Source organism: Nycticebus coucang, chromosome 12 (genome assembly GCF_027406575.1).
Source record: "Nycticebus coucang isolate mNycCou1 chromosome 12, mNycCou1.pri, whole genome shotgun sequence".
Classification (NCBI taxonomy): Eukaryota; Metazoa; Chordata; class Mammalia; order Primates; family Lorisidae; genus Nycticebus; species Nycticebus coucang.
Genome location: NC_069791.1, coordinates 99054647 through 99069807, shown reverse-complemented (window position 1 = coordinate 99069807; position 15161 = coordinate 99054647). Strand labels below are relative to the sequence as shown.

The window sequence follows — 15161 nt, the reverse complement described above, 5'->3', positions numbered from 1 at the left end:
CTTTGGTGGAGACCCATGGTTTGGGGGCGGAAGGAGAGTAGTTCACAATAGGCTCCTCAGATTTCTCATCCTTTGCCACACCTTGTTCCCATGGGTTACTGTTTCCCAATTTGTTACTTTGTCCTCTTCCCCACCCCTATGTTACTTTGTTCCTGATCTCCCCCATGGCAGAGGTGCACTTGTGCACTTTCTTTTTCTTTCTTCTTCTTCTTTTTTGTAGAGACTGAGTCTCACTTTATCGCCCCCTGCATCACACTACTCACGGCAACCTCCAACTCCTGAGCTTAGGCGATTCTCTCGTCTCAGCCTCCGGAGTAGCTGGGACTACAGGCGCCCGCCACAATAGGCACCCGGCTATTTATCTGTTGCGGTTTGGCTGGGGCTGGGTTTGAACCCGCCACCCTCGGTATATGGGGCCAGCGCCCTCCCATGAGCCACAGGCGCCGCCCAGAAGTTTTTTTTTTCGCAGTTGTTGCTGTTTTAGCTGGCCGGGGTCGGGTTCGAACCTGCCACCCTCGATATACGGGGCTGGCGCCCTACCCACTGAGCCACAAGTGCACTTTCAGTATTAACTTTTGGTCACATTTTGCCCCTACCTTGAAGGGATTAATAAACTAAATCCAACAATGAGCAAATCAGCCACGTTCATTGCTCTTGCTCCCCTATGACGCTATGTGATAGAATTAGTAACAGCGTCCCTGATTCCTCAAAGTCCCTACATTGTCTTTTAACTCTATTTTGTTCTTTGTGTCTCAGTCACTCTCTTTTGCTTATTCAGAGGTAAACTTTTTTTTTTTTTTTTTTGTAGAGACAGTCTCACTTTTATCGACCTCAGTAGAAGTGCTGTGGCATCACACAGCTCACAGCAACCTACAACTCCTGGGCTTAGATGATTCTCTTGCCTCAGCCTCCGGAGTAGCTAGGACTACAGGCGCCTGCCACAGTGCCTGGCTATTTTTTGTTGTTGCAGTTTGGCCTGGCCGGGTTGGGTTTGAACCCGCCACCCTTGGTATACGGGGCCAATGCCCTACTCACTGAGCCACAGGCACCGCCCGAGGTAAACTTCTTATTGTTCAGGAAAAGGTGTTCTCTTAGCTGTAGCTGTAGGTTATGCTGCAGCTGTGCCTGCCTGGAGCAATGAGCCCCTCATTCCTCCAGGGTATCAGATCAGCCCATCTCCCATTGGGCAAGAGAACTCATTGGAAAAGTTTAGATTGTTGAAAGCTCAGGTAAGTTCACTGTGGGAAAAGGTTATCAGTTGAAGGCCTGGAGCGAATGAGAAAAAGAATCATTGGTGATATGCCGTAGGTGGTGAGTTCAAACCCAGCCCCAGCCAAAAACTGCAAAAGAAATCATTGGTGGTGGTGTGCAGAGTGAATTAAAGAAAAGTGAAGTCAGTTGGGAGCCGAGGAATCTCACCATTCAGAGAGGGATAGATGAGCCTTCAGAGGAAGCAGAGGGGTCAATGGAGGAATGAGCAGATCCAGATGTGAGGGTGGGTAAAGCCCCAGGGAGCAGGGACATCATGAAGTTCCATCTAGGTTGACCAGAGGTGTGCCCTTAGTATGTTTTGGGTGGGGCCATGAGAAGTGTTCCTGAATTGTGGCTGAGAGGGGTGGAGAACAGCATCTGCACTACCCAAAGGAGAGCTGAGGGGCCCTTGGCAAGAGGCAGGGTCACCTCAACAAAGAAAAGCTTATTTGATGGAGCACATGTAGAGGAAAGGTGAGCATCCACACGAAAGAGGTACACAGCTGCATCTACCTGCATCTGGACCACCTGAGGGTCTAGAGCACATAGGGCCTCACTTCAGTGGTCCTTATACCTGAGCTTCATGAGAAGTACCCACTAAGGGACTTGGTACAGCATGGATTGACAGGCCCTGCCCCAAGAGCTTCTGACCTAACAAGCTTGGCATGGGCAAGAGCATACATTTCTTTTCCTTTCTTTCTTTCTTCTCTCTCTCTCTCTCTTTTTTTTTGAGACAGAGTCTCACCCTGTCACCCAGGTTAGAGTGCTGTAGCATCATAGCTCACAGCAACCTCAAACTCCTGGGCTCAAGCAATCCTCTTGTCTCAGCCTCCCAAGTAGCTGGGACCATAGGCACTCCCCACCATGCTGGGCTAATTTTTCTATTTTTAGTAGAGACGGGGTCTAACTCTTGTTCAGGCTGGTCTTAAACTCCTGAGCTCAAGCAGTCCACCTGCCTTGGCCGCCCAGAGTGCTAGGATTATAGGCATGTGCCACCGTGCCTCAGCAAGAGTATACATTTCTAACAAATTTTCAGATGATGCTGATGTTGCTGGTTGGCGACGCCTGAATTGAATCTTGGTGTTACTGTCTGCTAACTATGTAATATGGCAGAATACCTCTAAGTGCCAGTTTATACCTCTGGGAAGTAGGGTAATGAATTTCCACTTGATGGGTTGATGTAAGATCATGCAGGCCTACCCCTAACATTTGCAGGAGCCAGGGAAGAGAATGAAGGTCCACAAATCAAAATATTTAAATATTGAAAAATTGTGTCTTAGGTTGGCCAACTGATCAGTATGTTCCTTCCTCCCACTTTCAGAAAAACAGTGTCATTAACCTGGGAGACCAGGTTCAGGTTAGAGTCCATGGTCTCTCTAAGGCTCCACTCCTGAATGTGGGGTCATGCAGGGAGCTAGCCCCAGCCCTCGTCTGTGGTTGCCCCTCTTTTATCTCATTTCTGGTTCCATCTTGTTGCCAAGGGATCTGGGTACACATGTGTGTATACCCCCATGTATCCATCTTGTCCTTAGGCCCCTTGAGCCTGGGCCTAAGGGTGGTAAGGTCAATTGACATGGTGTGTGCAGAGACCTGAGCAAAGAGCCAGCATCAGGCAGGGTTATAGTTACTACTGTGGTCACTCTCTACCCCAGCCACTGCCCTTTGAGAGGTGGCTTTGAACACATGCAAGGTGTTCCTCTGAGGCTACTTCCATAGCCAGGTCTCAGTGAGACAATAGGTCACCCAGGTGGGACTTGGAGGGCATCCCTTTCTACTGAAAAGCACTGGGATTCTCCATCAGGTCTCTGAGCAATGGGCCTTACTCTTCTCCATGCAATCTGAGAAAGAGCTTGCTGGGTAGCAAGCTGCCTCTGGATCCTTTGCACCTCATAGCAGTCCATGCACACCTGGGCTAACATGGTACTAGGATATCTTTATAACGGCAGGACAGGCTCTGAGGGAGGCCGGGAGGGAGGAATGGAAGGTGATGAGGGGCCTGTTCCCTCTGCTTGCCCTTGTTGGTCTTCTCCTTGGACAACAGGCACAGGGCAGGCAAAACTCAGGAAGATGTCTTCCAGGGAGACCTGGCTGACTGAGTAGTCGTCCAACCTGTACTTATTCTTGGCTTGCTCCAGAATGCCAAACACCTGTGGGAAGGGAGGATGCTGCAGTGACAGGTTCTGCCATAGACAATGGACGCAGGGAGAAGAAAGGGTGCAGAGGGTAAAATATGAGCTGGCCTCTGGGATTGTGACAGGGATCCCATGAGATCTATCCCTCTTTAGGCTGCCCCAGAGCACCTCCCAAGAAGTCAGTCCAGTGAAACTTAGCTGTCTGTGTTCTTAGGGTTGAGAATGCTGCCAGAAGGGCAAAGGCCTAGATGGATTCCTGGCTTATGGTGTGACCCTGGACAAGTAAACATCCTCTTTCTGTGAAATGAAGAAGCGGGAAGAGCTGATCTCTTAGGTTCTTTCTCTTAGCACACATCGTGTGCTGTGAAACCTCCATGAAGGCTGCCATAGGGACAGCAGAGGACGGCAACAGCACTGAGTACTGTGATACTTGGGGCAGGAGGAATAATTGGGATAACAGTTATCCCAGAAAACAGTCATGTCAGCCTGTGCCTACCTTTGCCCAGCTGAGGTCACAGCCAGGCAGGTGGTATTGGACCATCCCTTGGTGTTCATCTTCCAGGACACTGCCTGCATGAAGGAGAGACTGTTCTTGTGAGGGCTGGTGGGGGGAGGAGAGGGCAGCCTGGGAGCACAGGTCCAGGGCCCTCATCCCAGGGCTCAGGGAGATGGGACTTGGCAAAGGTGAGGCAGAGAGGGCTAGGCAGGGGTCCAGGGCCCACCCAGTAGGTGCTGCCAGGGCTGGTACACACCTGGGAAGGTCAGGTTCACGAAAGCCTTGAACTCCTCTAGCGCCTCCTGCTGCCCTTCACTCTGGACCTTGGCCCGCAGGGAGTAGCCACTGCCAAACTTGCTCTTGAGGTGCTGAGTGCTACCCAGGCACTTGAACTGCCCCTGCACCATGATGGCCAGCCGGGTGCACAAGGCCTCACACTCTTCCATGCTGGGGAGAGGGACGGAGGCCTGAGACAGAGTTAGGGGACTCTGACTCCTGCCCTGGGTGTCAAAGGTTTGTGCAGACAAGAATGTCTTGACACCCAGCTGGGGCGGTCCTGGTCCCTGTGCTCAGAGTGTGGCCTACATGCAGGGCCTGGGGGAATCTCCCCACAGAGTCCACACCAGCTGCTGACAGCCTTCTGTGGCTCGGCCCTGCCAACCCAGCCCTCCCATGTCCCAGTTCTGGCTCTTCCACTGACCCACAGAGACCCAAGTTCTACCTGTGGGACGTGATGACAATGGCCTTGCCAGACTCACGGGCCCGGGCCACAGCATTCCAGAGCAGGCGCCTGGCCACAGGGTCCATGCCAGTGGATGGCTCATCCAGGAAGATGACTGCAGGCTCTCCAATCAGGGCAATGCCAGTGCTCAGCTTCCGTTTGTTACCACCACTGGGGCAGAGGGAAAAGACCCAGGGAATGGCAATCACCAGTCTCCAGCAGTGAACCTGGCTGTTTCAACACCCACCCCTCTCTCCTCCATTATTCAGGAAATGCTCTGACATCCCTCACAAAGCTTTCAGAAATGTGGCCCCACTGCTTTCACCCAAGGCTGTGTGTGACTTGGGTCGTCCACTCAAAGGATAAAACATTCCCCTGGACACAAGGATCATCCCAAGGTGAGCACATGGTCAATGAGTCTTTGAGGATCTCTATGGATACTGGGAGGGGAGCATTTCTCCTCTATCTGAGAGTTAGGGAATGGACCATTTTGTATATATATATTTTTAACACAGGTAGCATTTACTATGTGAAAGACACTGTTAACCTACTCGGGAGCTGAGGCAAGAGAATCGCCTAAGCCCTGGAGTTGGAGGTTGCTGTGAGCAATGTGATGCCACAGTACTCTACCGAGGGCGATAAAGTAAGACTGTCTCTACAAAAAAAGAAAGAAAGAAAGAAAGAAAGACACTGTTATAAATTTGCAAGTGTAAACTCACTTAAGCTTGAAAAGGAGCAAGGGAACATGAAATTCTGGTGCCAACAGAGAAACAGAGAGGGACGAGTTAAGTACATTATCATCTGATCCTTGGGCCCACTGAGCCAGACGTCAGCTCATTTCTGGACTGGGTTGCAGTACCGCCATACACCTCCAGGGGCGCTGCGCACAGGGGGAAGGGAGTCCTTGGTACCAACAGCACGTGGCCTTGCTTTAAGCTGCTTAGAGTTGGGTTTCTATCACTGGCAACAGAGGCCTGAGGAATGCCTCAGGCTCCTCAGCAGAACATCAGCAATTCAGATGCTCCAGACACAGTGCAATGTAGTAACTGTGGGTTTAAAATGCAAACCTAATATAGAAAGCCCTTCACGAAGTGTCAAGAAGGTCTGTCCTCATCCTGTCAGGACAGTAACACTGGTGGTGCCATTAGTCTGTCCTTACCCATGTCAGTTGCCTACAGGAAATGGAGACCACCCCATCACCTGCACAGCTGCCCAGTGCCCAAAGCTGACAGCCTGTGCGCCAGCACTGAGAAGAACTGGGGCTTATCCTATAACTGGGGGTTGAGGAAAGTCCCAGATCTTACCTGTAGGTCTTTACCAGCTTATCAGCATACATGTCCATGACTAGATCCTCAAGAATCTGGTCCACACAAGCACTAATATGGCGCTCAGGGATGCCCCGGATCCGGGCATACATTATGAGCATCTCACGGCCTGTCATGAAATTCAGCAGACCACCAAACTGAGGACAGTAACCAATCCACTGCCGCACCTGAGGTTAGAACACAGTCCAGAGAAGGAGGCTTGTCAAAGGGAAGCTTCCTCCTACCAGGGTCATCAGACTCCAATTAGGTAGGACCTGGACACCTTGCAGGCCTTGCTCCAGGCTCCTGTCTCTGTCTTGTCAATATCCATGTTTGCCAGGTGAATAGACATGTATACCACGAAGGGACCATGAGTGGGATTATAATCACATAAGGAAGCCTGGGACACAGGTCTGGATGGTGGCGGCTGTGAACAGGACATTTCTGGAGGGTACATGTGGAGTGAGAGCTTACATGGCTTGTCCTCCTGCCCACCTGCTATGAAGCCTCAGCACCTAACGCCTTCATGGTTATTCTAAAGTATAATCTGCCATTGATAGAAAAGATTTGCTTTATTTCTTTTCCCTTTTAGAAATATTTTCTACTAGACTTGTAATCTGTAAATAGACTTTCCTTGTAAAATATTCATACAAATGCTACTGGAGTCACTACTGCAGGCCTGCCCCAGGCCCAGTGGTCAGGCTCCCACGCAGACCTGTGCTCCCTGCCCAGGGCTGACTGTGTGTAGTTTTTGTTCAGCAGTATCATCCTGTATCTACTTGGTAATGTGCTTTCTAACTCAACCTTATATGTTTTTTTTTTTTGTGGTTGTTGTTTTTGTTTTTGAGACAGAGCCTCAGGCTGTCCCCCTGGGTTAGAATGCCGTGGCATCACATCTCACAGCAACCTCCAACTCCTGGGCTCAAGCGAGTCTTCTCCCTCTACCTCTGAAGTAGCTGGGACCACAGGCACCCACCACAACGCCTGGCTATTTTTTGGTTGCAGTCATCGTTGTTGTTTGGTGGGCCTGGGCTGGATTCGAACCGGCCAGCTCAGGTGTATGTGGCTGGCACCTTAGCCACTTGAGCCACAGGCACCGAACCTCAACCTTATATCTTTTTTTTTTTTTTTTATAGAGACAGAGTCTCACTTTACTGCCCTTGGTAGAGTGCCGTGGCGTCACATGGCTCACAGCAACCTCCAGCTCTTGGGCTTACGTGATTCTCTTGCCTCAGCCTCCGGAGCAGCTGGGACTACAGGCGCCCGCCACAATGCCCAGCTATTTTTTTTTGTTGCAGTTTGGCCGGGGCTGGGTGTGAACCTGCCACCCTCGGTATATGGGGCCGGCGCCCTACTCACTGAGCCACAGGCGCCGCCCTCAACCTTATATCTTAAAGATCTTCCTAGGTCAGTAAATACAAACCGACCCCCACTCAGTTTAGCTGCTGAGGGAAAGTTTCTAGATTTTATTTGGTTGTTTAAAAAAATTGGGCATATTTGAGTTCTTTCCATGTTTTTGCTATTATAATCTTGCAGCCAAGTGCCTTGGTTTGTGCTCATATTCATGTGCTCCTAGCTGCCATTTATGAAAAGTAACCAATGTTTTTTCCCTCCTATTTACTCCCCTTCTCTTCTCCCCATTCAACTAGCATGGATAGCCCGGGTGTGGAAGGTGGGAAGGATGTGACAAGGTGCAGAACAGAAAGCCACCTGGAGTGTCTGCGAAGAAGGAAGAGAGGTGACTATCAGCAGAGACCTCACACAACTAAGGGCAGGGTTTGGCTCCCAGAGTGGGGCTTCTCCTAAAGACAGATGTCCCCAGCCTGAGGGAACTGCTGAGAAGACACAAATGACTTGAATAAGGAGTCCTCAAATATGTTGCTGTTAAATATGAAGATTTCTAGTAGACTGCATTTATAAAGTTATTTTAACTTAATGTTTTTTTCTGTTCCTAATTTGCTAAGAATTTTTAAAAATTGAGGAATCCTTTAACCTATGAAGGTAATGATTTATAACGGCGGATTTTATTACTGTGAGTACATTTCTGGAATGAACTTGACTTGATCTTACTTTTTATGCATTCAAATACTGGTACTGTGCACTGTTGACATCTTATTGAGGATATTGTTTTCTGGGTGCTGCCCTTGTCTCCTTTTGCTATCACTTATGATTTGGGTGCCATCTGCCTTCTGCCATGCTTGGAATGAGTTATATGAGAAGTAAATGACCTATTTTACCTTGGTTGTGGCTCACCTACCAGTCCTTTTCAGTTTAGAGTCTTTTAAGAATTAACGCATCTTCAACCATCATTTCAATTTTTCTTCCAGTTTTGGTCTATACAAGTTTTCTGTTCCTCTCCTCTTCTCTCCTCTCTCTCCCTCCCTCATTCCTTCCTTCTTTCTTTTTCTTTTCTTTTCTTTTTTTTTTTTTTTGACAGACTCTCACTCTGTTGCCCAGGCTGGAGAGCCTGGCATCAGCCTAGCTCACAGTAACCTCAAACTCCTTGGTTCAGGGGGTCTTCCTGCCTCAGTCTCCTAAGTAAGTAGGACTACAGGGACCCACCACAACACTTGGCTAATTTTTCTATCTTTAACAGAGACGGGGTCCCACTCGTACTTAGGCTGGTCTTGAACTACTGAGCTCTTGAGATCTTCCTGCCTTGGCCTCCCAGAGTGCTTGGAATATAGGTGTAAGCCACTGCACTCAGCTAAGTTTTCTATTTCTTGAATCATTTTGGGATAGAAGGTTTGAAAATGGTACGAACCACCACACTAATCCTGCTGCAATTTGACTTAAAGAAAATGAAAAGGCCAGGCACAGTAGCTCACATCTATAACCCGGTACTCTGGGAGACCAAGGCAAGAGGTCACTTGAGCTCACGAGTTGGAGACCAGCCTTAGCAAGAGCAAGACCTTAAGTCTAGTAAAAATAGAAAAATTAGTGAAGTGTGGTGGCATGTTCCTGGAATGCCAGGCTGAGGCAGGAGGATCACTTGAGCCCAGGAGTCTGAGGTTCCAGTGAGCTAGGCTGAGGCCATGGCATTCTACCTTGGACAACAGAGTAAGACTATGTGAAACAAGGAGGGAGGGAAGGAGGGAGAGAGAGAGAGAATCCTACTGCCTAATGTGGCATATCTGGAGTAGCCAAACAGCCCTGTACACCATACAGTGGACCATAACAGTGTACAATAACATGGACCAATGATAACTCCACCTTGGGGCCAAGTAAGTCTGAAGCAGAGAGTGATGATTGACAGAAATGCAACAGGGACTTTCAGAAGGTGCTACTGATTTCTGGAAAATCGGCAAATTCTGATAAGAATGAGAAGTATGCCTAAAAATTCCATACAAAGGGCAGTGAGCAGGTTTGCAAAGGAAGAGAGCAAGGAGGCAACTTTATTAGCATTTGTTGATGGGATTAGTTCATGTGAGATTTCTAGGAAGAAACAGAGAAAACAAGTTATATATATTAAATTCTGGGCTGGGCACGGTGGCTCATTCCTGTAATCCTAGCACTCTGAGAGGCCAAGACAGGTGGATTGCCCTGAGCTCACAGGTTTGATACCAGCCTGAGCAAGAGTGAGACCTCGTCTCTAAAAACAGCTGGGCATTGTGGCGGGCACCTGTAGTCCCAGCTACTTGGGAGGCTGAGGCAAGAGAATCGCTTGAGCCCCGGAGTTTGAGGTTGCTGTGGGCTATGATGCTATGGCACTCTGCCAAGAGTGACAACATGAGACTCTGTCCCAAAAATAAAAATAAAAATTAATTAATTAATTAATTAAATTCCGTCTCCCCAACTCTGAAGTTTCACAAACTGCTGGGTGCACATTGGTTCCAGAAAGACTGAAATCCAATATTTCACCACTTGGGCAGGATTAGGGCCTTGCAGGCAGATGAAATAATAACAAACAAACATTTCTTATCATTTGAGTTTATGGACTAGCGTTCCTACCTTCTGTATGAGCCACAGCTAATGTCTGTTGAATGAGTGGCTAATGACAATGAGGCCAGATGGAGGGTCTGGCCTGGACCACTTGTCCTTGTTCCTTTTTCTTTTCCCTCCTTCCCCTCCCTCCTTTCCTTCCTTTTGTTTTTATAATAATTGTATTAAGATACAATTCACATACTATATAATTCATCCATTACTAAGTACAATTCAAAGGTGTTTAGCATATCCAGAGCTCCGCATCTGTCATCACAATCAATTTTAGAACATTTCATCACCCCAAAAAGAAACTTATACCCATAAGCAGTCACTCCCCATTTCCCTTAATACCCCAGGCCCTCGCTCCCTTAATACCCCAGGCCCTGTAAATTATGTAACTAATTTACATACTGAGTTTGCCTGGGCATTTCATATAAATGGAATCATATAACAAGGATGAATGATTAAGTTTGCAAACTCATCCTAGAAAAAGTGCTACGTACTTCATTGCTGAATATTGCTATGGTCACCTTTGAAATACTCCCCTTGGGAAGCTACACACTGATGCCACCCTTCAAAGCAATTTTGGAACTTTTTTCCCAGCAGGGCCATCAGAGCTGTTGTCATATTACCCTTGATGTCCTGAATGTCATCAAAAATGTCTTCAAGGCTCTTTCTGCCATCTTTCTGTGCCGCTATAATGGTGCATATGAATTTCTTGGCTGATGCTCTTAAGAACATCAACAGTGCCAAAAAGAGAGGCAAGCATCAGGTACTTATAAGGCTGTGCTCCGAAGTCACTGTCTAGTTTCTAACTGTGATGATGAAGCATGGTTACATTGCCGAATTTGAAATCATTGATGATCACAGAACTGGGAAAATTGTTGTGAACCTCGCAGGCAGGTTAAACAAGTGTGAAGTGATCAGCCTCAAATTTGATGTGCAACTCAAAGATCTAGAAAAATGGCAGAATAATCTGCTTTCATCTTGCCAGTTTGGTTTCATTGTACTGACAACTTCAGCTGGCATCATGGACCAGGAAGGAGCAAGAAGAAAACACACAGCAGGGAAAATCCTGGGATTCTTGTTTTAGGGATGTAATACATACTTAAAAATAAAATGCCTCAATGGACCCCCACTCCCCCCCCAAAAATATATATCTTCAAGATTTCCTTTATCATCTGGTAAAAAAAGAAGTCACTGGAAGCCAGTTCAGGTGAGTAGTGAGGGTCTCCCAATATAGTTATTTGTTTACTGGCTAAAAACTCCCTCACAGACAGTGAGTTCCTTTGGGACCATTTTTGCATACGCCTTTCCCATGCCAAGATTTTCAGTTAAGATTTTCCTTTATCAATGTTTACTTGGTCTTCTATCCTTCTCACCATCAGCCAATGATTTTCATCCACAATTAGATGAAGTTTTGCAATGTTTTCATCAATTCTGCTCATTACTGGCCACCCTGACCTCTCTTCATCAGTGATGCTTTTTCTCCCCTCACAAAAATGTTTAATCCATTCTCTTTTCTTTTCTTTCTTTTTTTTTTTTTTTTTTGAGACAGAGTCTCACTTTGTCACCCCCCCATAGAGTGCTATGGTATCATGGCTCACAGCAACTTCAAACTCCTGGGCTCAAGTAATTCTCTTGCCTCAGCCTCCAGAGTAGTTGGGACTAACAGTATCTGCCATAACGCCTGGCTACTTTTAGAGATGGAGTCTCGCTCTAACTCAGGCTGGCCTCGAACTTGTGAGCTCAGGCTATCCGCCTGCCTTGGCGTCCCAGAGTGCTGGGATTACAGGTGTAAGCCACAGCGCCTGGCCACACTGCCGTTTTCTTCATGGCATTATCCCCATAAACTTGGACTCACATGTCCCTGATTTTACTTCCACTCTTGCCAAGTTTAATAAGAAATTTAGTATTTGTTCATTGCTGTAATTAAGCCCTGACATCTCATGACATCACACAAAACCACATAACAATAATGAAGCCACTCAGCAAGACATGCTACACATTGACATGAACACATCTGTGAGACACAGACATACCAAGGTCATGAAATCTTACTGAGCTGTTTGTAAAGTTCTGCCAACATAAGCACAATGGTGGCAAGTTCACAAACTTAACTGTCAGATCTTTATGGTGTTTTGTGTCTGGCTTCTTTTACTGAGCATAATTTTTTTTACGTTCATCCACATTGTAGCATGTGTCAGAGCTTCATTGTCTTTTATAACTGAATAATATTCCATTATATGGCAGGTCCACATTCTGTTTATCCATTCACCTGTTGATTGACATTTGGGTCATATCCACTTTTGGCTTATGAATAATGCTTCCATGAATATTCTCATACAGGTTTCTGTGTGGATATAGGTTTCAGTTCTTTGGGGTACACACTAGGAGCAGAATTGCTAGGTCTATGTTTAATCTTTTTTTTTTTAATTTTTTTTTATTGTTAAATCATAGCTGTGTACATTAGTGCAATCGCCTGTACCCATTCTAAAATGCACCATAGATGTGGCCCCACCCATTACCCTCCCTCCACCAAAACCTCCCCCCTCCCTTCCCCTTCCTTGGCCCTTTCCCCATAGTCTTGTGCTATAGTTGGGTTATAGCCTTCATGTGAAAGCTATAATTTAGCTTCATAGTAGGGCTGAGTACATTGGATACTTTTTCTTCCATTCCTGAGATACATTGCTAAGAAGAATATGTTCCAGCTCCATCCACGTAAACATGAAAGAGGTAAAGTCTCCATCTTTCTTTAAGGCTGCATAGTATTCCATGGTGTACATGTACCACAATTTGCTAGTCCATTCGTGGGTCGATGGGCACTTGGGCTTCTTCCATGACTTAGCAATTATGAATTGGGCTGCAATAAACATTCTGGTACAGATGTCTTTGTTATATTGTGACTTTTGGTCTTCTGGGTATAAACCTAGTAAAGGAATTATAGGATCGAATGGCAGGTCTATTTTTAGGTCTCTAAGTATTCTCCAAACATCCTTCCAGAAGGAATGTATTAGTGGGCATTCCCACCAGCAGTGTAGAAGTGTGCCCTTTCCTCCACATCCACGCCAACATTTCTGGTTTTGGGATTTTGTTATGTGGGCTACTCTTACTGGGGTTAGGTGATATCTCAGAGTAGTTTTGATTTGCATTTCTCTGATGATTAAGGATGATGAGCTTTTTTTCATATGTTTGTAGATCGTGCATCCCTCTTCTTTAGAGAAGTTTCTCTTCAAGTCCCTTGCCCACCCTGAGATGGGGTCACATGTTCTTTTCTTGTTAATACATTTGAGTTCTCTGTGGATTCTGGTTATTAGACCTTTATCGGAGGTATAACCTGCAAATATTTTCTCCCATTCTGAGGGCTGTCTGCTTGCTTTACTCACTGCCTGTGCAGAAGCTTTTTAGTTTGATCAGGTCCCAGTAGTGTATTTTTTTTTTTAATTTATTATTTTTTTTTTGTAGAGACAAGAGTCTCACTTTATAGCCCTCGGTAGAGTGCCATGGCCTCACACAGCTCACAGCAACCTCCAACTCCTGGGCTTAAGCGATTCTCTTGCCTCAGCCTCCTGAGTAGCTGGGACTACAGGCGCCAGCCACAACACCCGGCTATTCTTTTTTTTTTTTGTAGAGACAGAGTCTCACTGTAGCGCCCTTGGGTAGAGTGCCGTGGTGTCACACAGCTCACAGCAACCTCCAACTCCTGGGCCCAAGCGATTCTCTTGCCTCAGCCTCCCAAGCAGCTGGGACTACAGGCGCCCGCCACAACGCCCGGCTATTTTTTTTATTTTGCAGTTTGGCAGGGGCTGGGTTTGAACCCGCCACCCTCGGCATATGGGGCTGGTGCCCTACTCACTGAGCCACAGGCGCCGCCCCTGGCTATTTTTTTTGGTTGCAGTTTGGCCGGGGTGGGGTTTGAACCCGCCACCCTCGGTATATGGGGCCTGCGCCCTACCAACTGAGCCACAGGCGCCGCCCACCAGTAGTGTATTTTTGATACTGCTTCAATTGCCTGGGGAGTCCTCCTCATAAAGTATTCACCCAGGCCGATTCCTTCAAGAGTTTTCCCTGCACTTTCTTCAAGTATTTTTATAGTTTCATATCTTAAGTTTAAATCTTTTATCCAGTGAGAGTCTATCTTAGTTAATGGTGAAAGGTGTGGGTCCAGTTTCAATCTTCTACAGGTTGCCAGCCAGTTTACCCAGCACCATTTGTTAACTAGGGAATCTTTTCCCCACTGAATGTTTTTTTTTTTTTTTTTATAGAGACAGAGTCTCACTGTACCGCCCTCGGGTAGAGTGCCGTGGCGTCACACGGCTCACAGCAACCTCTTAACTCTTGGGCTTACGCGATTCTCCTGCCTCAGCCTCCCGAGTAGCTGGGACTACAGGCGCCCGCCACAACGCCCAGCTATTTTTTGGTTGCAGTTTGGCCGGGGCTGGGTTTGAACCCGCCACCCTCGGCATATGGGGCTGGCGCCCTACTCACTGAGCCACAGGCGCCGCCCCCCACTGAATGTTTTTAATTGGCTTGTCAAAGATGAAATAACGGTAAGTAGCTGGATCCATCTCTTGGTTCTCCATTCTGTTCCCGACATCTACTTCTCTGTTTTTGTGCCAGTACCATGCTGTTTTGATCACTATGGATTTATAGTACAGTCTCAGGTCTGGTAGCGTGATTCCTCCTGCTTTGTTTTTATTGCTCAGTAATGTTTTGGCTATTCAAGGTTTTTTCTGATTCCATATAAAACGAAGTATTATTTTTTCAAGATCTTTAAAGTATGACAATGGAGCTTTAATAGGAATTGCATTAAAATTATATATTGCTTTGGGCAGTATGGACATTTTAACAATGTTGATTCTTCCCAGCCATGAGCATGGTATGTTTTTCCATCTGTTAACATCTTTGGCTATTTCTTTTCTTAGAGTTTCATAGTTCTCTTTGTAGAGATCTTTCACATCCTTTGTTAGGTATACTCCCAAATATTTCATCTTCTTTGGCACTACTGTGAAAGGAATAGAGTCCTTGACTGTTTTTTCGGCTTGGTTATTGTTGGTATATATAAAGGCTACAGATTTATGGGTGTTGATTTTGTAGCCTGAGACATTGCTGTATTCCTTGATCACTTCTAAAAGTTTTGTAGTAGAATCCCTAGTGTTTTCCAGATATACGATCATATCATCTGCGAAGAGTGAAAGTTTGATCTCTTCTGACCCTATGTGGATACCCTTGATCGCCTTTTCTTCCTTAATTGCAATGGCTAAAACTTCCATTACAATGTTAAAGAACAAAGGAGACAATGGGCAACCTTGCCTGGTTCCTGATCTAAGTGG

The 15161-nt window shown here is 46.6% G+C and overlaps 1 protein-coding gene across 1 annotated transcript in view; it reads right to left on the bottom strand.

Annotated features, from left to right (window-relative positions):
- Positions 1 to 15161, bottom strand: part of LOC128562047 (ATP-binding cassette sub-family A member 17-like) — a 150105-nt gene that overhangs the window by 404 nt on the left and 134540 nt on the right. The window contains exons 29-34 of the mRNA XM_053556652.1: positions 5905 to 6092; positions 4601 to 4771; positions 4136 to 4326; positions 3880 to 3953; positions 3265 to 3398; positions 1420 to 1442 (exon numbers count right to left, since the gene is read on the bottom strand). Of these exons, the coding sequence (XP_053412627.1) occupies positions 1420 to 1442; positions 3265 to 3398; positions 3880 to 3953; positions 4136 to 4326; positions 4601 to 4771; positions 5905 to 6092 (781 nt within the window). The remainder of the gene's footprint in view (positions 1 to 1419; positions 1443 to 3264; positions 3399 to 3879; positions 3954 to 4135; positions 4327 to 4600; positions 4772 to 5904; positions 6093 to 15161) is intronic.